The sequence below is a fragment of the Eumetopias jubatus genome, unplaced genomic scaffold (assembly GCF_037043125.1).
Source record: "Eumetopias jubatus isolate StellerSeaLion01/CBP00866 unplaced genomic scaffold, mEumJub1_p1.0 scaffold_5, whole genome shotgun sequence".
In the NCBI taxonomy this organism is placed as follows: Eukaryota; Metazoa; Chordata; class Mammalia; order Carnivora; family Otariidae; genus Eumetopias; species Eumetopias jubatus.
Genome location: NW_028274811.1, coordinates 121,208,426 through 121,235,147, shown reverse-complemented (window position 1 = coordinate 121,235,147; position 26,722 = coordinate 121,208,426). Strand labels below are relative to the sequence as shown.

The window sequence follows — 26,722 nt, the reverse complement described above, 5'->3', positions numbered from 1 at the left end:
AAATCAACAAAATCATGAATGAAAGAGGAGAGATCACAACCAACACCAAAGACATACAAACAATTATAAGAACATATTATGAGCAACTCTATGCCAGCAAATTAGATAACCTGGAAGAAATGGGTGCATTCCTAGAGATGTATCAACTACCAAAATTGAACCAGGAAGAAATAGAAAACCTGAACAGACCTATAACCACTAAGGAAATTGAAGCACTCATCAAAAATCTCCCAACAAACAAGAGCCCAGGGCCAGATGGCTTCCCAGGGGAATTCTATCAGACATTTAAAGAAGAATTAATACCTATTCTCCTGAAACTTTTCCAAAAAATAGAAATGGAAGGAAAACTTCCAAACTCATTTTAGGAGGCCAGCATTACCTTGATCCCAAAACCAGACAAAGACCCCATCAAAAAGGAGAATTACAGACCAATATCCTTGATGAACATGGATGCAAAAATTCTCACCAAAATACTAGCCAATAGGATCCAACACTACATTAAAAGGATTATTCACCATGACCAAGTGGGATTTATCCCTGGGCTGCAAGGTTGGTTCAACATTAGCAAATCAATCAGTGTGATACAATACATTAACAAAAGAAAGAACAAGAATCATAGGATCCTCTCAATAGATGCAGAAAAAGCATTTGACTAAGTACAGCATCCTTTCTTGATCAAAACTCTTCAGAGTATAGGCATAGAGGGTACATACCTCAATATCATAAAAGCCATCTATGAAAAACCTACAGTGAATATCATTCTCAATGGGGAAAAGCTGAGAGCTTTTCCCCTAAGGTCAGGAACGCGGCAGGGATGTCCACTCTCACCACTGCTATTCAGCATAGTATTAGAAGTCCTAGCCACAGCAATCAGACAACAAAAACAATCAAAGGCATCCAAATCGGCAAAGAGGAAGTCAAACTCTCACTCTTTGCAGATGATATGATACTGTATGTGGAAAACCCAAAAGACTCCACCCCAAAACTGCTAGAACTCATACAGGAATTCAGTCAAGTAGCAGGATATAAAATCAATGCACAGAAATCAGTGGCATTCCTATACACCAACAACAAGACAGAAGAGAGACAAATCAAGGAGTCGATGCCATTCACAATTGCACCCAAAACCATAAGATACCTAGGAATAAATTTAACCAAAGAGGCAAAGGATCTGTACTCAGAAAACTATAAAATACTCAGGAAAGAAATTGAAGAAGACAAAAAGAAATGGAAAAACATTCCATGCTCATGGATTGGAAGAACAAACATTGTGAAGATGTCAATGCTACCTAGAGCAATCTACATATTCAATGCAATCCCCATCAAAATATCATCCACTTTTTTCAAAGAAATGGAACAAATAATCCTAAAATTTGTATGGAACCAGAAGAGACCCCAAATAGCCAGAGGAATATTGAAAAAGAAAAGCAAAGGTGGTGGCATCACAATTCCGGACTTCCAGCTCTATTACAAAGCTGTCATCATCAAGACAGTATGGTACTGGCACAAAAACAGACACATAGATCAATGGAACAGAATAGAGAGCCCAGAAATAGACCCTCAACTCTATGGTCAACTAATCTTTGACAAAGCAGGAAAGAATGTCCAATGGAAAAAAGACAGTCTCTTCAACAGACGGTGTTGGGAAAATTGGACAGCCACATGCATTAGAATGAAACTGGACCATTTCCTTACACCACACGAAAAAATAGACTCCAAATGGTTGAAAGACCTAAACGTGAGACAGGAGTCCATCAAAATCCTAAAGGAGAACACAGGTAGCAACCTCTTCGACCTCAGCCACAGCAACTTCTTCCTAGAAACATCGCCAAAGGCAAGGGAAGCAAGGGCAAAAATGAACTACTGGGATTTCATCAAGATAAAAAGCTTTGCACAGCAAAAGAAACAGTCCACAAAACCAAAAGACAACCGACAGAATGGGAGAAAATATTTGCAAATGACATATCAGATAAAGGGCTAGTATCCAAAATCTATAAAGAACTTATCAAACTCAACACCCAAAGAACAAATAATCCAATCAAGAAATGGGCACAAGACATGCACAGACATTTTTCCAAAGAAGACATCCAAATGGCCAACAGACACATGAAAAAGTGCTCAACATCACTTGGCATCAGGGAAATCCAAATCAAAACCTCAATGAGATACTACCTCACACCAGTCAGAATGGCTAAAATTAACAAGTCAGGAAATGACAGATGTTGGCGGGGATGCGGAGAAAGGGGAACCCTCCTACACTGTTGGTGGGAATGCAAGCTGCTGCAACCCCTCTGGAAAACAGTATGGAGGTTCCTGAAACAGTTGAAAATAGAGCTATCATATGATCCAGCAATTGCACTACCAGGTGCAATGTACCCCAAAGATACAAATATAGGGATCTGAAGGGGTATGTGCACCCCAATGTTTATAGCAGCAATGTCCACAATAGCCAAACTGTGGAAGGAGCCAAGATGTCCATCGACAGATGAATGGATAAAGAAGATGTGGTATATATACACAATGGAATATTATGCAGCCATCAAAAGGAATGAGATCTTGCCATTTGCAACGATGTGGATGGAACTGGAGGGTGTTATGCTGAGTAAAATAAGTCAATCAGAGAAAGACATGTATCATATGACCTCACTGATATGAGGAATTCTTAATCTCAAGAAACAAACTGAGGGTTGCTGGAGTGGTGAGGGGTGGGAGGGACGGGGTGGCTGGGTGACAGACATTGGGGAGGGTATGTGCTATGGCGAGTGCTGTGAATTGTGCAAGACTGTTGAATCACAGATCTGTACTTCTGAAACAAGTAATGCAATATATGTTAAGAAAAAAAAAGAAGATAGCAGGAGGGGAAGAATGAAGGGGAGTAAATCGGAGGGGGAGACGAACCATGAGAGACGATGGACTCTGAAAAACTGAGGGTTCTAGAGGGGAGGGGGGTTGGGGATGGGTTAGCCTGGTGATGGGTATTAAAGAGGGCACATTCTGCGTGGAGCACTGGGTGTTATGCACAAACAATGAATCATGGAACACTACATCAAAAACTAATGATGTAATGTATGGTGATTAACATAACAATAAAATAAAATAAAATATTCTCTCTCTCCCTCTCCCTCTGCCCCTCCCCACGCCCCCTGCTCATGTTCTCTCTCTCAAAAAAAAAAAAAAAAGAAAGAAAGGAAGAAAGAAAGAAAGGACACTACCAACTTCCACTACCAAAAGAGTGGAACCAGACACAAGTACACTTTTTATGCTTAGTTTTTGTTCCTTCGGAACTCCAGAGTTCTCCATCACCGCCCCACCAGGCCCAGTTATTTGGAAACACATGAGTGCTGAAGTATTAAGAAAATTATAAAATAACAAACACTGATATTTTAATCACTCACTGGAATCTCCACAGGATATGTAAAAATGTGATTCATGTTGAAAAATCTTTCCTACATAGGACAACTACAGAATGTATGTAAGAGCTTCCAGCCTCTCTGTGTTAAACCATAATATAAACAAAACACATTCTGACTTTTTAAAGATGCCCATGTTCCCCAAAGACAAAGATGTGTTGAACATGTTTCTGCTCCATGCTAATGACCACTGTGCAAATTGATTTCAAAACTGGTTAACAGTCCAGAGAAACAGACATATTTAAAACTCGATTGTTTCTGTTCATAGTAACTAATTCTATTCCCTTCTCTGCCAGGTACCCCCAACTTCTTTTTCTCAAGTTATCACATAATAATAAGCCAGTTATTTAGCTGTACTATATGTCAAACTCATATACATCATATACAAGGTGATATGTACTTCATATATATTACATCATTTATTCCTTTATATAATCCTAATAAAGTAGGTAGTATCCTATCATTCTCATTTTACAGATGAAGAAAAGCAGGCAACTGCTTCAGTTACACTGCTAGCAAGGGACAAAAATTGGGTTTCAACCCATGTCTGTCTCACTACAGGGCCCTTGCTCTTACCCACTAAGCTATGAGAGCCAGACAGGACACCTAAAATCATCTAATCTCAAATCCTTATTTTATAGATAGGGATGCTTAAACCTGAAGAGTTTAAGTGACATGTTCAAGGTCACACCTTGATTACTGGGTAGAGTCAGGGCTAGAACCCAGGGCTTACATTTTTATGTTCCTTCTACTACTCCATATGGCCTTTTTCTAAAATTTGAAAATAGAAATATGTTCTGATTCTTTACACAAATAAGTATTCCCATAAACTGTCAATCTGATTCACTATACAGCATTCAGGAGATCCTCCCTAATTTCTCTGAAGCCTCCAAAAGCTGCCAACTCTTACAACCATGGCTGATTTAGAATGATAAACATGTTTACACTAAAATAACAATATATTCCATAAATTGCTAAGGTTTCTTATTAGTAATGGTTCAATGATATTTCTCCCTTACATTTTATTTCTTTTATTATTTTTATTTTAAATAAACTCTATCCCCAATGTGGGGCTTGAACTCATAACCCTAAGATCAAGAGCAGCATGCTCTACCGACTGAGCCAGCCAGGTATCCCTCTCCCTTACATTTTAAATGTGATTTATGATTATTCTTTAATATACTGGTTTTCAAACTTGGCTACAAGGTTGCTTTTAAAATGCTCAGTGCCGGGGTGCCTGGGTGGCTTAGTCAGTTGAGCATCTGCCTTCGGCTCAGGTCAGAATCCCGGGGTCCTGGGATCAAGTCCCACATCGGGATCCCTGCTCAAGAGGGGAGCCTGCTTCTCCCTCTGCCTGCAGCTCCCCCTGCTTGTGCTCTCTCTCTCTAATAAATAAATAAAAAATAATAAAATAAAACGCTCACTGCCTAGGCTACATCCCACATTAATTAAATTGGAAAACTCTGGGAGTGGGACCCAGGAGTCAATATTTTTTAAAACTGTCAGGTGATTCTAATATGCAACCAAGTTTGAGAACCAATTAAATTATTAATAATTTAATAATTATTCAAACTTTAAAAAAATATTTCATGGTTTATTAGATCAAAAGAGCTCACTAACACTGTCATCAACTATATTAATTCACCTTCCTCAAAAAATTACCAGAGAAAAAAATCTAAGCGGTTTCAGAAAAACTTTCAAATCAAGAACACCAGCATCAGTTGCTTAAACTCCTTATAGCTGACGATACAAAAAAATACACAGAAATCTTTAGGTATACACACAGAAAGAGTAACCTGAGCTACCAGCCAAAATGAGCCCATAATCATGGACATGCATTATTTGTTTCCATCTACGTATCACAAAGCAACAACCTGGAATGTAACAAACCACACTCATAAATTAAGTCAACTGATTATAGTCCTTTTTCCAAAGCTGATTCTAAGTGGTTTTTCCTTGATTTAGGCCATTAGTAAATGAAAACTGTTTGCATTTCACAAGCATGTTTAAACATCACAAGTTTTGTATTCCATAACAGAAGACAATGTGATTGATTACATGAGGTCACATGACCAACCAATCAAGAGAGGTTTTTATTATTTTATTTTTTAAAGATTTTATTTATTTGAGAGAGAGAATGAGATAGAATGAGCATGAGAGGGGGGAGGGTCAGAGGGAGAAGCAGACTCCCCACTGAGCAGGGAGCCCGATGCGGAACTCGAACCCGGGACTCCAGGATCATGACCTGAGCCGAAGGCAGTCACTCAACCAACTGAGCCACCCAGGCGCCCCACAAGAGAGGTTTTTAATCACCATGAATAAGAAAATATAGCATCAACATAAAATTAATGAACTTGTTAACTGTTCTTTCTAGTTATAAAAAGAGCTATAACAAACATTGGTATTTCTTATTTTTATTAGAATTAACCCATTTATTTTTAATCTTCCCCAGTTCTCTGTTCCTCATGGAAAATTATGTTTTGGTACTGATCCTACCTTTTTAGTTCCAACTACACAGTAAACAGGCAAAGTCAAATAGTTCTCAGTAGCTGTTGTACCAAAATTTGACTAAAATATTAAATATTATTAAAATATTTCCTTATTTTTATAATAATTATATTGTGCTCTCATAGCAATTCAACAAGATTTTGCTTAAAAAATAATTATGGTAACCCGAGCATAATTTAGAAGAAAAATGTCTACTTACAGGTATCATCCAGTTAGCCAGGTCACCATATTTGGAAACCTGCATTGCTCCTAGCATTGTTAGATTGACATGCCCCCTGAGAGAGAAAAAGGAAATATAAAGCAAACTTCACAAGCTTTATGCCCCATTTGCTTGAAATTGCCAGCAATTAAAATAATTCTATACCCTCCAAAATAAATTTGCTTTCTCCCATCCAACACCTGATTTTCCAAATCAATCAGCTCAAGCTGATGTAGAGAAATAACCATTAAGAGTTCTTAAAAAAAATTATAGCCTATATTGTCTCCAAAAACAAATTAAAAACAGGTGTACACAGTGAGTTTGTTTCCTTTGGTGAGGGGGAATGTGGCTTGATTTGAAAGCAAACACTAGCTAGAAAATGAAAACACAGTTTTGTAGAAAATGTGAGGCTCCTCAGAAAGAACTTTAAAAATATTTACTTCAGTATTCTCAGCACATAGATATATATTCCATTTGGGGGGTTCTTTTAATAACAGTGAGCTCAATGTTCCAATTCCCAACATTCAATGTGAATAATTTCCTATCTTGGTGCAGCTGAATGAGCCCATGACCATTTTCTGGCTGGGAGACGTGGCTAGTTTCGGAGCCTTGCTAACACGTTCAGGGGATGACTCAGTTCATTCCATGCCATGTAAAACACGAGGGGTTCCGTTGTTACATACCCTCTAATCATCGCAAATGATTCATCGCTGGAGAAGTAAGAGGCTCCTGGAAGAACAGTAACTGTTTCCTTGCCTAAACACACATACACAAGAAAGGAAACAAAGGGGAAAAAAAGCTATTAGATTTCTAAGAGTGGAAATCATGCAGAGAGAGGTCTATACCTTCTCTGCTTCCTAAAGAACTGAGGCCCCCTTAACCAAACTGCTGTGGCAATGGGGGTGCAGGAGACACAGTGGGAACTGTTGCCCTATGAGGAGGAGTATTTAGTCAGTGGCACTGTTCAGATTTGCCCCTGCACGGTGATAGCAGAAAGCAGACCAATTTTTAATTTTATTATTGTTCTTGAAATTCTCTACAAAGCACCCCCTGTCGCCTCTAACCATTCCCACCTCTCCCCAGCCCCACTCCCTCCACAAGCCCCTGCAAAATGCTGATGAGAGTGAGGAAAAAGGTGCCCCTGGGATGCACCTGTCAGAATCCAGTGCTACTGTAAGTCACTGGAGCAAAGAGATTGTGGAATAAGCATGAAGAAACACAACTTTGAAGGGAATGACAGAGAAGATGCTCCTCAGATGTTTCTTAAAAATCAAGAAATGATCTAGAAAGTGAGGTGCCCTCTAATTCCTTAATATCATTAGGCCCGAATCTCTTCTTTTAATCTCTCTCAGCCTATTTCCTTTCCTGCTCCTGTTTCTGTTAAAACTCATAGGACTTTGATGAGATCAGGGAATAGCACCCTAATGCTGGCTCAAATATTTAATGGTAACTTCCAAGAGGTCCTCTTGGAAAGACCTCTTCCAAAATTTATACTTCATAATCAAAGTTCACAGCTGGAAAGGATCTTCAAGGTCATCCAGTCCCCACACAACCGATCATATCACCTGCCTCATATACTTCAGATGTTTTCGTGATCCACTTCCTGTCTGTCCAAGGCCCGGGAGGAAGCTTCTGGTCTTAACCAGAAAAGGGCTCACGTGCCACTTTGTCAAACAGAAGTCAACTGTATGAGAACATCACATGCATTATCCCAGTGTAATAAAGCAGTCAAAAAGAAGGGGAAGAAAAATTATGATTCGAGGGCTGGACCAGAGAAAAGCTGGATCAGAGTGGTCAGACCATGCCCAGGTGTGCAGTGTAGCTGTGCCCTCACAGCTGCTCAAGCCTTGCCTGAAAGCTGAATTCTCTAACGCTATCCCTCCCTATTTGAGCTCAAGTAGAGAGAGAGAGGCTATTTTTATCATGCTGAAATATTTATTCCCCAAGGGAGTTTGATTCTAAGTAGGGGAAACATTTTGACATCTTCCAAAGTACTATAAAGATGAAAGGTTTGGAAAATACTTTCTGGTGTGGTCAGTAGGGGCTTTTAGGTAGCACATAAGATTTGGATAATGCATGCAAAGTCCTTACTACAGCACCTGGCACAGAGAAAGGACTCCATAAACATAAGCTTTTATTATTGTCATGTTTATTATTCCTCACTCCAAACCTACTTATAAGAGACAATGCCATCGCCCCTCTAGGGATAAATGCTACAGGACCCAGCAACTGGCTTATATGATGGAGTTATACAGCCAGCCTGGGAGCTCTAGGTTTCAGGACAGGTGAAATACAACTAAACTTGATCCTAACACAACTTCCATATCCAGCAAACTCGGTTCCTCACCAGTCCTGTGAGGTGGATAAGCAAGGACCAAGAATGTGTAGGACAAAAAAGCAGAGAAACATAAAAATCTCAATTCTTTGTTCTGCAGGTGCTAAATCACAATGACTTCTAAAGGGCAATCTCCACCAGCTGACCGAACATAGAAAGCATTATTTACGACTCACAGGAAACCTGGAGATCAGTGCGAGGCTTTGGCTCTCCCCATGTGATTTATGGAGCATAGTTTTATTTAAGAGCCCAGAAAACAACGCTCATAAAAAGTAGTTATTGTCAGGCACCTGCTAATACATTCTGGCATGTTATAAATTACATTCTCTGGAAGCCAAGTTAGTTGTCAGTATTTTTAAATATCCAATATCTAAATAAAAATAGATACCCTGAAGTTGAATCCATGTTTTTCAAAAACAATGTCCAAATTTGGTCAAGAAATAACTGTAATCAACATACAATCACTATCTTAAAGAAAAAGAACTTTCTTATTTGACTATTCCTGATTAATTTGTTTCCTCCAGTTCTTCTCTAGATCCTTTCATGATATTTGGGTAAACACAGTTCTTCAATTTCATAGTTACTGAGTCCTTTGGCTCATGATTTAACATGTCATTTACTCAATATCAAGTAAATGGCTGCTATGTGCCTTAAACAGCGTTATAAACCAAACACAGATGCCCTAAACTAATGATTCTCCAACTTTAACACCCATCAGAATTACATGGAGGGCAGATCTCTGAGCTAAATTCCCAGAGTTTGTAATTCAGAAGGCTTGTGATGGGGCCTGAGAATCTCTATTTCTAATTAGTCCCTGGTGATGGTGATGCTGATGCTTTACCACATTTCGAGAACCACTGCCCTAAGCAAAAGGAATATGCTATTCATCTAGAGAGATAAATACACATGAATAATTAATTACAAGGCAAAATGAGAGACACTAGATGTGTTACAGGTTCAAAGGAGGGGCATTTTTGAACCACAGAAGATCAAATGAACTGGAGCTTGAAGAACGGGTATAACACATTTCAATAGTGAATTACTGATAAGGAGATGGGGATGCAAAAAGAAGGGAGCAGAACCCAAACTCTGATGATAGGCACAGGAAGAGCAAAGGCATGAAGGAAGGCATGAGTCACGATCAGAACAGATCCAGTAGTGCAGGATGAGTGGACAGGGGAGTCCTTGAAGGGTGTAGTGGAAGATGAAGGTGGAAAGGGCAGGTGCAACTATCAGATAGATCTTGAATGCTATACTACCTTTACCTTAGTCTGCAGGCCTGTGATTCTTCAGCTGTGGCACAAGGGCCTCCAGAGAAGGCATTATTGACATTTGGAGTTGGATAACTCTTTGAAGGGGGGCTGTTTCAGTTATTATAGAATAACTGACAGCATCCCCGACCTCTACCTACTACTTGACGATAACAGTGGCAATCAAAAATGTCTCCAGACATTGTCAAATATCCCCACTTGCTTACTGAGAACCACTGCCCTACAGGCACATGGCAGGGGCCAGGGTTATTTATAAGACATGAGGTTAACATGGTGGTTCTTTCTAAAGCAGTTTTAATCAAAGGTAAGTCATTTAAAACACTGTATATTAAAAGAAAACACAATTAAGAAATAGAGAAGACAGATGGTTAAGCGTCTGCCTTTGGCTCAGGTCATGATCCCAGGGTCCTGGGATCGAGCCCCATGTCAGGCTCCTGGCTCAGCGGGGAGCCTGATTCTCCCTCTCCTTCTGCCTCTCCCCCTGCTCATGATCTCTCTCTCTGTATCTCTGTGTCTCAAATAAATAAATAAAAAAATCTTAAAAGAAAGAAGAATGCAAAATGTACATTAATACGAAAGCTGAAATGTGAGACTCATTGGAAATTTCACAATTGCATCAGAATACTGAAACTCTTAACAGGACCTCTGAAATGTTGCTGTAAGCACAGCCTTCTGCCCCTTTGTAAAACTTAGGTTAGCAGTGGGTATAGTTCAATGTGTAGAGAAAAAGGCCAGGAGACTGTGTGTGAGTCCAGTTCCTAGCAATGGGATCCTGGGGACATCACAACACTATTCTGGGCCTCAGTTTCCCAATCTGTACAATAAGTTTTCACGTGAGGCTCAAATGGTATATAAGTATGAAAAAGTATGCTGCAAACCAAATAGTTCTGTAAGGTGGTAATTCATTTTTTCATAACCTTGAGATTATTTAGAAGGGATCCCTAGAAATACCTGTGTTATTTTAAAATTTTAATACACTGATTATACCCAGAAATAGAACTCTTTGTATTTATTCCAAGGGATTTCTATAAAAATCCTTTCAGGGACACCTCGGTGGCTCAGTCGGTTAAGCGTCTGCCTTCAGCTCAGGTCATGATCTCAGGGACCTGGGATCGAGTCCTGCATCAGGCTCCTTGCTCAGGGGGGAGCCTGCTTCTCCCTCTGCCTGCCACTCCCCCTGCTTGTGCGCTCTCTCTCACTAGCTCACTCTCTCTCTGATAAATAAATAAATAAATAAATAAATAAATAAATAAATAAATAAATAAATAAATTCTTTAATTAAAAAAATCCTTTCAAATACAAAGAAGGGGCTGATCTTCCAGGTAACTTCCAAATTTGGGGAGTTGAGGAGACCACCAATATATATTCTGGACTCTTTAGCTTGAAGTATCTCCTCCCTAATTTAGACAGCTCCAAAATCAAAAGTAACATAAATCCTAAGCAGAACTTTGATGACTTTAAGAGTTAAAATATTAATAAGGTGATCTGCAGCTTGGCTTCCCAAAAGCAATGAATTACTGTTTTACAAAGCAGTCTAAGACTATGTATGGTATTTCAGGAGTTAAAATATAAAACTAGTGACTTCATTACAACTGAGCTACTTTTAAGCTCATGGAATCAGAAATGCCTACTGTCCAATAATCATTGAAAAGATTAACTACTTTTCCAAGGAAAGTGGGTTCTATGAACTCAGGCCTAAAATTTGGAAAATGGAGTTATTCATTTTGCAAATAACTCACTAACATCATAAATTAATTAAACCAAGCAGCAAATATTTTCACAGATCAATTAGCTATTGCTAAAGGGTACAGTACAATTAAATTACAGCCTTAGTTAAATGTCATTGCTTTATCACAGTGGGCCTTTCAGGGTTGAGTCGTGTTAGCTAATTCAACTATTTAACCAGAAGCGGTTTTACTTCCAAAAATTCTAATTTTCAAACATCAATTCTACTTGGCAGCTGGCCTTTATGTTCAGCTAATATTGTTGCTCTTCTGAGACCTACATGTACTATTTTTGAATGTGAAGTACGAATAATACTTTTGTGGGGGTAGAGTGAATTCAAGAGTAAAAGAAGGGTAAAGAAAATCATGCTAGAGTATAAAAATTAGCTTCTTATGAGCAGCCTCAATGTAAGGATAACCTTCAGCCCCAAAAAGCATGGGCAGTAACAATGGCCAAAGGGTCTGGCCTGGTTTTTTCTCCTCTAGGGTACTACTACATGCAACTGTAGGTCACAGTCAAATAAAAGGCTTAATAATAAAAGGTAAAGCATATAAATGTGGGAATAAAGAAGACAGGCTAGAGTGACAGTTCAAAAATCTCTATTACTCACATCACTGTGTTGTACTTAGTGGCAGAGTACAACTCTAAATAACCTTGAACCTCTGAAAGATATGCTCTTCTACTCCAATGATGACTAGGGGACAGTGAGTATTGCTCAGAACAAAAACCCAGTGTGCCAGATCTTTTCTTTTTGCCTCTACGGATCCAGTTGTCATCCTTCTCATCACTAGAAGGCAAACATATTTCAACCTGGGATTGGCCAATGGAAGGCACAAGAAGAAGATCCAGTAAAGAAGACCCCCACCCCTTGTCCAGGTTTCTGCAAGATGGCTGCATTCCTCTACCAAAGGCCACAGATTCTCTTAGGTGGCCCTCTCCCACTGCTGTCCCTTAAGGCCTCAGGGTGATAATAACTCCCTGTGGTGCTTCACCATCCTTTCCTGGTTTCCCTCAATTTTAGTCATACCCTTGTAAATTGTCCTTTCCTTTAATTCTCATTACCCCATTTGGAGAGTGCTCTCTATGTATAGCCTGGACCCTGACTGACTGACCCACCAAAGCTCTTGCCATTATATGTAGCCCCACCTGCAATTTCTCCATTATCTGAGTCTTCCCTAAGTAAGAGGGAAGAGATCTCTGATCTCTGAAGAGCAAGGCAGGCAAAGAAGAGACTAGGAAGGCTTCTGTCCCCCCTCCTCAGTAAAAAACACAACTGGAGCACTCTCCAGGAAAAGACAAATCAAGCCTGACTCCTTTCTCTTATTTGGCAAAGAATTAAATTAACGGCAAAGGAAAACACTGGAAAAACATGTAATGAGGGAGTTTACCTGCATTGATTAGATCTGCATCAACTTCATTTTGTAGTGGATATGGACCCTGTCAAAGCACACACTGAATTAGTAAGTTTCTCATTGAATAACATATTAAAATCATAACAAAAATAACTTTTCTAAGAACGCTAGGAAATTACTATCAAAAGACTTGAGGTGAACCTTTCAAAAATAATTCCAGTATTGTCATGGCTGTTGCTCATATTGATTAGTCTTTCCTACACTAATAACTATGATAAAAAGTATTTCCTAAAATTTACCAAAGTTTGAAAGAAATGTTACACTATTAGAAATATAGGTCAGTAAAACAAAAAGTAATTATTTGGTAGGTACTATGCAGTCAATGTTACTCATAAATCTTCCCGGGGGTATCAGTGACTACAAACAAAATGGCTGCCTTATTTGACTAGAAGGATGCAGAGAGGCAAAGTTTCATCTTTTTGGTATGCAGCATCTAAAGGCTCAAATTTGGAGTCCTATCCTTATCTCTCACAACACCTAAGTTTTGATGCCCTTATTTTCCCTTTGCCTGGTTACTCTCAGTTTTGCTTTTTAATTTTGTATGTATTTTTATAAGGCATCTCTACATTACTTGAATGGGGTGAGTAGTTTCATAGCATAACATATAGTAAACAAAACAGGAGGAAATGGAAAAAGGAATCAGGGAAGCAATAAGACAGAATCAAGAGTGAGGAAATCTGAGCTGGGAAATTCTAACATGCTTTCAAAAAGAGGGACCGAATAATGTATCGTTTAAATAAACTGAAGTGGCAACTAACATTTTAGGACTATGTCAATTTTCCCCTAAAGGGAAAAGTTGATAATATACATCAACTCATTTCCCTTGTCTCCTAAATGAGGGAATTGGTCACTCTATAAATAATCACATTTTTAAGGTATGTAAGTCTTTGACCGCAATATGAATCTTCTATCCAGACTCAAATCAGTTTTGTGCTTCTGAAGATGGTCATGATTGCTGCCTCAATCAGTATCAACTATATGCTCATGATCACTATTTATGTCTTAAAGACAAGATATACACTTTCCATATATACAATTTTTATTGCATTAACAGTTAAGATCTGAGAACAACAGATTAGAAATCTTATAAACTGGCCAAACTATAAATAATCTCTGCCATAGTTAATATTAAAAATGTCATCCAGGGGCGCCTGGGTAGCTCAGTCGTTAAGCGTCTGCCTTCGGCTCAGGTCGAGTCTCACATCGGGCTCCCTGCTCGGCGGGAGGCCTGCTTCTCCCTCTCCCACTCCCCTGCTTGTGTTCCTGCTCTCACTGTCTCTCTGTCAAATAAATAAATAAAATCTTTTAAAAAATAAATCAATAAATAAAAATGTCATCCAGGAAACAAAAGTATTTCTTATTATTATAGTATTGAATTAAAAGTATATCCAAATTCTGTGAGAATGTTGAGCTCATCTGGAAGGTTAATCTTGAGGAAGAGAAAAATTCTTCCCTTTTGAACAACATGGCCTCAAAATGAGAATTAGGTAAGAAGAATTTTTTGAATTAATCAAAAAATGTCCCTGTTCAAGTAAAAAACCTTACTCTTCAGTTTCTCATTCAGAGTCTTATTGATCATTATTTAAATACAGAATTTTTTATGACCTTCATTATCTTGTCCAACCACACAAAGATTTAAAAAGTTGTCCGAACAGAACACTGTGAGGTCTCTCCTAAGCAGGTACACGAGGGGAGGTAGACACTGAGAAGCTGACAGAGGACGAACAGTCAGAAAGCTCAGATAGTCAGGAAACTACCTTAAAAATAAGGCTGGGAACTTTAAGTTAACAACTCACAGAAGATTTCACTAGATGGACTATCTCGTTTTCCACTGAGACTGGATAAATAAAACATTAATCTCTGTCTTACCAAACCCAGGATTCCATTTTCACTTTGCAGATGAACTGTGATATTTGGGCTGATAAAGTTGCTGGCCAGAAGTGGGATTCCTATGCCCAAATTAGCTGGGGAAAAAAGATGTTAAGGTCCACTATACAAAAGATAGAAAGATTATGCCATAAATCTGCCAAATATATAAATATGAACTTCTGAACTTTAAGGGCACTTGCTCTGAATGTAATCACTGAATACATTCTCTCCTCACTCTCCAGGCACTATTTTGTAATCTCTTTAAAAAAGAAAATCTCTAATTTCAATAACATTAATATGCTTTCCTGTAAAGATATCAAAGTGGTGGCTTCAGAGGTCATTTTTATTGTAAGACATATTTTATTTTCATTAATGTGCTTAGCAAATTTGAACTGGTATATTACGACTTATTGTGACTGACATATTAAACATGGCTTGACCTTTGTTTAAAAGTAATTTTCACTATTCAAAACTCCAAAAAATAACAGTGACTTAATATTCTCAAAAAGGGGTATCATTTTTAAATTAAAAAGAAAGTTTTCTGACAATACCAAACTCTCTGTCTAAAACCATAATGATTCCTTTGGGTCACTGGGATAACATTCATTGGTAACTGAATTCTTCAAGATACAAAGAAGGAGGAGGAGGTGACTAAGTTTCAGTGAATATAATTGAGACCATATAAAAAGTAACTAAGCTAAGGCATCAAAGAGCTGAGTTTGACTCTTCTTCCTCAAATGATCAAAATTGGGTCCTGATTTGTCTGTAATGGTGTAGATTTAATCTTGCCTCCCAATACAAACAGGCTGATCAAATCAGAGATACCCACACCACCTGGAACTGCTGTCCATACTGTCCACTACCACCACACACTGCAGGACTGGCGAGAATTAGAGCAAAGAATGATGGCACTCTGAGGAGATTCCAGGAACAGTGAGATCTTTATGAATCAGAGCCAGAAAAAATAAGGTTTGTATGTGCTGCAATATTACAGACTACGGAGGCTGGCAAGAGGATTCAATGAACCAAAATACTGCTTGTAGACACGGTAACTCTAAGAAGCTCTGACAATAGCTACTTGGTTCATTTCTTACCAAATCACAATCTAGTGTAGTGTAGTTGGTACTTCATTTCTCACAGTGATGTACAGATCACATTGAGATATTAATTTCATTATGAGCAAGTACTTTCAGATAAGAGAACCCCAATGACAAGCTTCATACCTGAATTCTTTCATCATATTCTATAATTTTTTCAGTTCCTTAATGCTTTTTAGTGGGTCAAATAGATAAAGATAAAGAAGTCTGTGTACTCTAGGTTGAAAAAAAAGTTGGTGGTATGGAGAGACCATTTATATGAACTAACTTGCAAATATTTTTCATAGGCAATACAATAACAGCGAATAAAGAACACCTAGAAGCCATTATTAACTAAAATTAGTGGTATCATATAGTCAGTGTTTAAACGTCAGTGGGAAAACAATTGACTGGAGGTCAGATTTGAAAACCCAGGACCTAGCTTTCACCTGCTAGGTTAACTTGGTTGATGCTCTATCTTGCTGATATAGGAGCTGAAAAGGAGGTACTATTATATTCCCCTCCACCATGTGAATTCTCTCCATAACACAACATACAAACTGGAAAACAAAGAAAAACGAGGTGGTGGAGGTAAAAATAAAGTAGAAAAAGAGAGTTTCCCCAGTCAGTAACAGTCTGAAAGATGATATTTATGGACAGGAGAAGCTCGCAGAATGTAGACCCTTGTCATGTTTCTAGATCCTCCTTTAGGAACTTTAAGTATGGCTTTAGGCCTTTAAGTATGGCTTAGTGTATTTACCACTCAACAAATATTTATTTTATCAAACACTATTTGTATTTATATGCAGTATTTGTTATTGTACAGTTCAATGTTTGATGTACTGAAAATCAGCAAAATGGCAAAAAGACTCACTGTTTAACACATTCGAAAACTGAATAGTAATGGTACTAAATTATCTCAATCTACCTTTTTTTTTTTTGACAAAGTATCTAAAGCAAAATTTGAATCATTCATTGAATACCCTTACAAAGCATTAGACATAAAAGGGTACACTCATGGGATCCTTGTCAAAGGCAACAGGGGTTGTTAAGAAGTTGGATCTTATGTTTCAATGAGTATGCAAATGTCAGAACATAGAGAAAGTAAATAACACTGTTATAACTAGTACTTCTGAGATTTGAAACCCTCATCTTGGGTAATCTCTTTTCCCAATAACCTTTAGCAAAATGCCAAACTGTATATTAGAAATCCATTGTATAATAGAAAATAGCTAAGTAAATTTTGGTTGCCATTTTGTTTCAAGAAGGCAAACAGATTATAATTCCAATTTCATATACCTCGATATCTTTAGGTTATACGCCACATTTTTTAAAAATTGATCCATTGCTTTAAAAGTAAAAGTGAACTAGAAAAGTATCACTATGCAGGAGGCCTAGTGCCTGATGAATATAGAAAAAGGGAGGACTATGTCTCTGCTCAGCCCCAGAAAGATAAAGGATACCATACATGCCATCCTCAAATTCAAGAGCCGCCCGCTTGATGATACGTTCCCTTACATTATCTCCAGGTTTACTGGATTTGGTTTTTACATCTTCCTCTTTTCGGACCGATAAACGCTTGAAAATAAACAGAAATAAATTATTCATGGTTGAAGTATACCTTGAATTTTATTACTGCTGAAATATAAAAGTTCACCAGAAAAAAATGTAAGTCTCTCCCATTACTACTATGAGGCAAATCTATAATACAACAAAGAGTTCTTTTTTAAAGAATAACATTGGTGGTATTTGATGACAGAAATAATTTTTTAGAAAGTGAAAGAGGTCAGATTTGTTTGAAGAAGAAGATATACTTGTTCTGTTTTGGAAGCAAATAATCCCTCTGTTACTGTCACACTGACTGCTGCTACTATTACTCTTAAGACTTCTGCAACTGAACTCTCAGGTGCTCAAGGACTGAACCAGAACAAAGAAAAGGAACAGACCTTGGGACTCTGTTTTTGCAGGGCTGTCAGAATGTTTTTACTAGGTGTTGCTACTGCCAATTGCATATTTCCACCTGCAGAGTCTGGACTGGTTTTGCTACAATGCATCACGGGAATCATAAAAATATCCAGAAACCAGCCAGGAAATTATTTCCATTACTAAATCTCCTTGACATAGACTCTAGTTTCTATTTGCAAACGTCCCACATCCTTTCTCCCTAGCCCCCTAACATTAGTATTAGATTGCAAAATCTCTTTGTTTGACACACAGCTGATAGTATCTCTGACTGCCCAGTATCTCCTACTTGATGTCTATTCTGTTGCTGCTCCCTACACAGCTGTGAATCTTGATATCAATTCTGACCCAGCTGAACATTCTTCATGCTCTCAGTAGCCTTAGAATACTTCCACGGCTCCTCGTACCTACTCCTTGCCATGATCTCATATCTACTAGCTGCCCAGAGCCTGGTGCTAATGGGAATGACATTCTGGACTTTATAAAGTGCAAAGCAACTTCAAGAAAGACACTTCTGAATAATTAAACACTAAGTCCAACAGGGCTAAAACCTTCTCTACCCTAGGACAGCCAGTCAAAACTATGCATTATAAATTAGGACAGTTACAGAAGCCCGAAGACACAGCCCAGAGAATCACGTAACTTGGTGATATACACTTGGTAAACACAAGTCACTGTTGGACTAGACAATAACATGTCTCCTTAGGATGGACACATGAGAAGCTCCTCCTAAGATCCAAAGCAAGACTTTCCATTCAGCTCTAATTCCTTATTATCTGGAATAGCCCCAGGGGCACATATCTCTAATAATCAGGTTTATAAATACTAACAAAGAAGCTAAGTCAATTACCTCAATTCTTTTCTCATATTTTTCTCCCTTTATAAGGCGATGTACATAAATCTTAGGAATATGGATGTCTTCTGGCGCAAATGATCCAATATCCACAATTTCTTCAACCTAGGCAAAAAGAAAAAAAAAATTAAATGGAGCTTAAACTGAACACTTTTATTTTTAAAAAAGTGAAGTATATGCATTGTTACCTCCAATTTAGATTATATATACAACGTAAAAAAATACATATAAGGGTGCCTGGGTGGCTCAGTTGGTTAAGCATCCAACTCTTGATTTCGGCTCAGGTTGTGATCTCCAGGTTGTGAGACTGAGCCCAGAGTCTGGCTCCACATTCAGCAGGGAGTCTGTTTGGGATTTTCTCTCTTCTCTCTCCCCCTCCCTCTCTCAAATAAATAAATGGATCTTAAAAAAAATAATACATATGCACACACAAATACACGTATATATATCAAAGAGAGATAGAATATATTACACACACACACACACACACACTTCTGGACCCACAAAAAAAGAAATTCAAATTTCTTCATAAAATATAGAATATAAAGCTCCAAAACTTAGTCTTTGCCTAAAGGAGTCTCAGTTACAAATCTGTCAAATGGTTTCTCAGTACAGCTGCTTGAACTTTCACAAATTGCAGCTCAAAACTTGAAAGCACATCCCTTAAGCCCTGATTTTCAAAATTAATGGGAGATTTATCATATCAAAGACAAAAATCTGTTAACAACATCTGCTTGGTCAATTGAAGAGCTTTTTAAATATAGATACAAATGCTATTTGTAACAGTTATTAATTATTTCTGTTATTAGCTTCCTAGGATTGTGACAGAACTGCAATTGCTGAAATAATTTTACTTAAAGACATCTTAATTTCAATATGGAAATTCAAAAAGGAAATATTAACTAATAACTAGAATACTCAATGTAATTAGAATTAAAGTCATTCACAGAGCAAAAAGGCATTTTACAGCAGTATGAAATGCTCCAAGTTAGTCTGCTATTTTATAATTCATTAAAAAAAGACAAAATAGCATTTTTATATCAATATAAAAAGAACCTCAGAATAACAATGATCAAGAAAAACTAACGTTAATGCTGTTGGGGTCAAAGAATTATCTTTCTGGTACCAAGAAAAAATATTATCTTGAAGACTGGCGGGTGCTCAGTTCAATATATGCCATACGCAAAGCAAAGAACAATTTGCTTAAATGAACTAACTTGTGCAAGGTGAGTTGCACAGCCTACTAAACTAATAACAACTCTCCAGAAGTTCTGAGGTCAAGTTGCACTTTTTATGCTATTTTACCCTGTATGCCCATACCATACTCCTCCTCCCATGAAAGAATACCAGGGGTTACAAGAGTCATTTTAGTTATTCTGCACTGCTCCACAGAGCTGGGAAAAAAAAAAAAAAAAAGAATGTGGTAGATAAAAGCTATCCTCAATGATAATTAGAAGGATCTTTTTTTTTAAAGATTTTATTTATTTGACAGAGAGAGGCACAGTGAGAGAGGGAACACAAGCAGGAGGAGTGCGAGAGGGAGAAGCAGGCTTCCCGCGGAGCAGGGAGCCCGATGCGGGGCTTGATCCCAGAACCTTGGGACCATGACCTGAGCCGAAGGCAGACACTTAATGACTGAGCCACCCAGGCGCCCCAAAAATTAGAAGGATCTTAACCAAAATCAAACAAAAATTCCAAGTAAGAGTCAGTGAACATGTGGGCATCCAAGCTGAAATAGTGGGTAGAGATGCATACCTGCATTCATCTGAGAATGAGTTAGAGGGAGGCAAGGGATTCCCCATCACTGCAATCTGTATCTTCCCCCCTACTCCCAAGGCCTCTCTATGCTCTGGTATTTCCAACTCAAGGTGGTGACCAGGGAAAGAAGAGGTGGATACAGAAAATGCAGAGCAGCTAGGCATTATCACTAATTCTTCAAATAGTTGGAATTTCAGCCATCAGAGTTCATTCATATTTTTATATGTATTTAATTCAAGCCTTCAAAGAGGCTCTGGACTTCAAAAACTTGTTTATACATCAACCCATTATCCTGAGGATTTATATGAAGACTTATTATTCATGAAAATATTGGCCACAGCATTTGGTAAAATAATATTGAGTTGGAAACAACCTAAGTCGTCTACAATAGGCTAATGGTAAAATATATATGGTACATCCACATGATGGATCAATACTTTGGTTTCCATAATACTTATGACATATCATAATTTAATGTTTCATAAAAATGAAAGATTTTTGTACAAATAAATATTTACAGATATGCCCTTTGGCACAATTATCTCTACACCTACAAAAAACCTGAAAGGAAATACAAGGAAATGCTAATAATTATTGCCTCTGGGTAACAGTACAAGTTATTTTTCTTTCATTTCACTTCTATAATCAAAGGGTGAAAACCTACAGATTTTTTTTTTTTTTTAAGATGCAGCAGACACGAAGTAAGGAGATTCCCAAACTGGGAAATACATTAAGTGGAGGATGTCATAAATTCCTTAATTAGTCAGACATGTACCAAAGGACATGTTAAAAAGCAAACAGGAACTCAAAGAAAAACTGTGGTTTGTAAACTCTAACAGTGCTTACAACATTATGAAATGAATTTAAGGAAACTCTTTTGCCTACACTTTTTAAAGATAATAAGAATTATTCTCCTGATGCTGTTCCAAAAGTCCAGACCCTCATATCTCTTGCTTGAATTACTACATCAGCTTCCTAATCAGTCTCCTTGCCTTTGCCCTTCAGCAAGGACAAGAAACATAATAGAAAAGAAAAAAAATAGTTAATACTTCTCACTTAAACCAGAAATGCTGACGGTAACCAATCACTATTGTCTTCTGATTCCAAAAAAAGAAAGTTTTGCCCCAAAACACCAAATTAAGACAAAGTTTCTTTATCGAGGGCAATGGCATCATGATTTTCACAACAAACAGGGTGACAGAATGTGTCCTGACAAAAGAACTCTGACAGAAAGCAAGAATCTGGTTAAATGTCATCAGTTCCGTGTTTTGTCATCCTGATAGAAGTGATTTTCCTATTGTAGAAAATGCATGTGAAGCATTTGTCCAAACATCAACACTCAACAGTATTGAAAACTTCTATACAAAAATCAAAGCTTTCTCAGAGTCGGTTAGCAGAGTTAATTGCAAAGGAAGAAAATATTTGAAGTACAAACCAAAAGAAGAAAACATATGTTTTCAGACAATCTGTGAAAAGGGTTTAAAAAAACCGGAGAGGCAGAACTATCTTAATGCAAGCTACTGAAGGGACTGAATCCTTCTCTGCTGGTCTTGTGTGATTTGGAGAAAGAACAGTAAGGAGGAACCAAAGTCGGGGGGGGGGGGGGCAGAAACAGTCTAGTGAGATCAGGCAATAACATAAGAGCCAAAGGAAATCTGAAAAGAAAAAGAGGAGTAAAATGAGCTTGTTAAGAAAAAAGTAAAAATAGGGCGCCTGGGTGGCTCAGTTGGTTAAGCAACTGCCTTCGGCTCGGGTCATGATCCTGGAGTCCCAGGATCGAGTCCCACATCGGGCTCCCTGCTCAGCAGGGAGTCTGCTTCTCCCTCTGACCCTCTTCCCTCTCGTGCTATCTCTCATTCTCTCTCTCTCTCAAATAAATAAATAAAAAATCTTAAAAAAAAAAAGAAAACAGTAAAAATAAAAGCTCACAAGAGCACTCACTAACCATGGCAGAAATGCTCCTCCTGAAATCAGAAGTGGGCAAGACAGAAAATAAAGAACAAAGAAACAGTCTCAGTGCAAAGCAGTGAGCAGATTTAAGTGTCCTCAGACAAGAGCAAGATGGAGGACAGGTAGCTAAGAACAACTGAGTTCTCCCGGGGCACGAGGCATAGTTCTTATGCAGCACCATCTGGTTCATCTAGAAACCCAGACACTTGAGGCATCTCTAATTAGTACTTGTCTTCAGTCATTAGCAGGAAAATAGAGGCTAGGAAATGTTAATTATTATTGATTTGAACTTTGTTTTAAAAAGGCTGCTTTCTCTGCCCCGTACCCTTTTTAGTTTATCATTCTGAAAAGTTTTATTTTAAAGCTCAGAGAAGGATAAGAATCCTTGGGCAACAATGTTTTTGTTTTCATTTGGCAAACAGTATTTATATCTCAGATAAGGGAACAGAGAAGCTGCAAGGCAATAACTTTCTTATTTTTTTAATTTTGTTTTAGTGACAACCTGAATCCGTGATTGCCACAAAAAAAATGGGCCCAACCCTGCCAACCTCACTGTGACACAAGGTGAGGCCTGTTTTGGGAGCAAGGGGAGGAATCACACCGCAGGGTTCTTTCCTGAGTCATTTTAACGTTCAAAACAGGTTAGGAGGAACGTACTTCTTTTGCCAAGAAATAAAAAACCAACAACAACAAGCAATAATGTCTGTAATCATGAAAAACACTGACCCCAAATTAGGAAAAGCTGTGGAAGACCAGAAAAATGGAAGGGGGAAGCATGAGCAATAACAGAAAACATTACAAATTAGATGCAGAGGTGCTCTGGATGGTAAGATGAAGAGAAAATGTGGAGCAAAAGGGAGGCCAGCATGCAGAGTATCCTTCTTGAGAATCCAAAAAAGGGGAAAAAAAATTTCCAAAGGAGCAAGAAGGTGCATATTGTATTAAGCTTCATGCTAGGTATGATATGATTAGTGCAAAAATATAAGATACAATGGCATGGAAGCTAAAAGGGCCTGGAACAAATTATATATGCTCTTAGATGTCTATACATAAAAGTGCAAAGACTGAAAAGATGAGCGGCTATTAAAGCATTTGGAACCTTAACAACAGGGGTAAATATGATTGCATAGTCATTACTGAAACTTGAGATAATTCTACAATGTTCAGTGAAAACAAGCTGACAGAAGAACATGCTATCTCAAGAAAAATATGCACGTGCCCGGGGAAGCCACAGACCTAGTGATGAAATGTGGTGAAGTATATCTAATGTGAGTTCAAAAGGAGGAAGAACATCACACTAATGGCCATATACTGAGTGCTCACCAAACTAAAGATGTAGAGGACATACTTTTAATAGAATGTCAACATTTCTGAGAAATAAGATAGTCATATCATGAGAGGCACTAATTATCTGAGTATCTTCTGTTCATCATATTCCTCTGATAAATTCTCTATTGCCTTCTGACAAGGTCTGTATTTCAGAAGGAAAACGTGAGAGAAATCATAATTCTGGACCTCTAACCAATAAGGATAAACTTGGTAAAGTAGAAATGATGGAAACCCTGAGAGAAAGTGACAATGTAAAACTGGAATTTGTAATAGACCAGGAACTGAATCCTGGACATACAAAGAAATGTATCCTGGTCTTTGAAGAAAAGCAGATTTCAAAAAGTTGAGAAAAAAAGAAACAGAATCAAGTGGTCAGAAACTCTAAATGACAAATAAACTTAAGAGATTTTCAAAACCCCCACTCTGACAATAGAACAGACCACCTTGACGATGAAGAGAAGAGCACATAAAGAAAAGTGTAGGAGGTGACAACATGGGTAACTATGTGGTTCTGCGTATTCACAAGGGCTCACACAAAAGGGAGACAAGCATGATCTAGGACAAAATGAGAGTCACATGAAACCTTCAAAGGTATGTCAAAAGGTACAAAATTGGAATGAGAGGAGTCATATACAAAATGCTACGGATGATGAAAGAGTGGTTCCTGGGGTGATTTTGCTGTTGCTGATGGAGAATTCAGAAATGGTAATCAGCACTGCTTGACAGAGATGACAGAAAGAAGTGCAGTGGTTCAACTCCATCTTGCTCCTGACTTCCCCATCAGCGAGAAGGAAAGGGCAGTACTACTATGGCTAAGGAGGAACTGAATTCCAAGAAGAGAGAGATTCTCTAATACTAGGCCATACACAAAATGATATACCAGGATTCTTTTTTTTTCTTAAAGATTTTATTTATTTATTTGACAGAGAGAGCACACAAGCAGGGGGAGCGGCAGAGGGAGAAGCAAGCTCTCTGTTGAGCAGGGAACCCGACACGGGGCTCGATCCCAGGATCCTGGGATCATGACCTGATCCGAAGGCAGACGCTTAACCGACTGAGCCATACAGGTGCCCCTGATATCTGAGGATTCTTAAAGAGCCTGAAAAATATGGTCACAGAATTATAGTCAAGTGAAAAATGGTAGCGATGTTGGGAGATGGAAAGAGGGAAATAGACTCCTTTTCAAAATAGGGGCTCGGTTCACAACAGTATTCTAAAATGGATTATTAAACAGATAGTTTGTAAGGTCATGAAACAGAGAAGAGAATATTGTGAGACACCAGTACAAGTTTCCCCCAGACCACACAATGCAGAATGGACTGCACTAATCTGCAGATCAGGCTAGCACACTGGTAGGCCCGGAGAAAAGCAGTGTGTGATTTCACAAAGAAACTGACCAAGTTCCTCATGAAAGAGCTGTACAGACTTAGCAGGGAAATGTACCTTGGATACAATTCAACAAACACAAATTAAGCACCTACTAGATACACAGCAATGAAGAAAACAGGGAGCTGCTGTGATGTGCAAATAGGGAGATAAGTACTTGAAGAATCACAGAAGTACTTGATGGCTTGACAATCCTTAGAAGTCTCCAATGCTGTGGTTTTTAACCTTTGGGGGGAAATGTGTAGTTCTATACAAATCCGATGAAAGCTACACACAAAGGAATTTCCTGATCTATAAAATCCTTCATGAGATTTCAGAAGTTTGGTCCATAAACACCCCCCCTACTCTTCAGCCTCAGCTGGACCCCAGATTAGAAGAGAAGCCCACTCTAGTGGGGTAAGGTCTTTGGTCCTATCCTGTTCAACATCTTTATCAAGGCCTTAAATGGAGACAGGGAACACACTGTGAGTCCACTGTGGTTCAGAGGAAAGGGTCTGCGTGCAATGGGCAATTATGAACAGATATATTTCCATCTCTGTCAGAGAAGACAATCTCAGGCTCATGACCTCCCAAGTATTTAGCAAAAGTTCAAGTGACAAAAACAATATTCGAGGAGTCCAAACATCCTTTTAATGTTCCAAGAAGAGTCTGCCCCTGGAGCAAACCAGTGTCTTTATACCATTGTTACAAAGAGTCAGTTTCTCCTTCTTACAATCAAATGAGGTCTTTCGTGCAATTAAAACAGGGTGCCAAGATAAAATTCTGTCTAGTTTTAATAGCAAGAATAATTGTACTTCACTTGATCTGATCATTAGTTTCCTTTATATATGTACTATCAACTACGTGAGTACTTTCATTTTTACTTGACATCTTGTACTCACTCATGTTTGCCATGGCAGTATGATTTTTCAGTCTAATTCCAGCTCCATTTTAAAGCCCTACTATTGCTTTTCTTTCTTCGTATAGCCCTACTTTTAAATGATGTTGTTTTGTATATATTCTGTCTCTTGTAAGCTACTTTAGATCATCTCTGGAACAAAATGGGTAAAAATTAAACAGTGCATTTATTAAATTGGAGAATGATACAAGGCCAGAAAAAAAGAGCTGACACTATTAAGATAGAAATATTACCATCTGGGGACCTCTGCGTGGCTCAGTCGGTCAAGTGTCTGCCTTCAGCTCAGGTCATGACCCCAGGGTCCTGGGATCGAGGCCCACATCAGGCTCCCTGCTCAGTGGAGAGCCACTTCTCCCTCTCCCTCTGGTGCTTCCCCAGCTTATGCTCTCTCTCTCTGACAAATAAAATCTTAAAAAAGAAATACTACCATCTGGTCTCTACTGGTTAGGAAAATAAAATGGGCCAATATTAACTGAATGAAATTCATCAGGGAACAAATATTGTAAAATAATACCTGGCCTAATAATTTTTTTGAAGTGGAAATATAAAAGGGTTTACCTAAGCACCAGCACAAAGAATACATGTGACAGAAATACCCAAAAAAATGCCAGAAAAATTTTCCTTTCTCCATTTGCTGTCCAGCCTCAGAGTTCAGGATAACCACCTTAAACCTCAGGTCCCTCATTACAAAATAAAAACAATCCTTCCTCTCTACAATGTCTCATCTGAAACATGGGATGAGAAGGAAAACGGATGAAGCAGTTTGAACTAATTAAAAGAA

General features: G+C 38.3%; 1 protein-coding gene across 2 annotated transcripts in view; it reads right to left on the bottom strand.

The window, feature by feature from the left end:
• OXCT1 (3-oxoacid CoA-transferase 1) overlaps positions 1–26,722 on the bottom strand; it is a 128,174-nt gene that overhangs the window by 51,829 nt on the left and 49,623 nt on the right. For both annotated transcript variants that reach the window (XM_088023515.1, XM_028097962.2), the window contains exons 8-13: positions 18,618–18,725; positions 17,269–17,383; positions 14,730–14,824; positions 12,837–12,885; positions 6,801–6,873; positions 6,118–6,193 (exon numbers count right to left, since the gene is read on the bottom strand). In XM_088023515.1, coding sequence (XP_087879641.1) covers positions 6,118–6,193; positions 6,801–6,873; positions 12,837–12,885; positions 14,730–14,824; positions 17,269–17,383; positions 18,618–18,725 — 516 coding nt within the window. The remainder of the gene's footprint in view (positions 1–6,117; positions 6,194–6,800; positions 6,874–12,836; positions 12,886–14,729; positions 14,825–17,268; positions 17,384–18,617; positions 18,726–26,722) is intronic.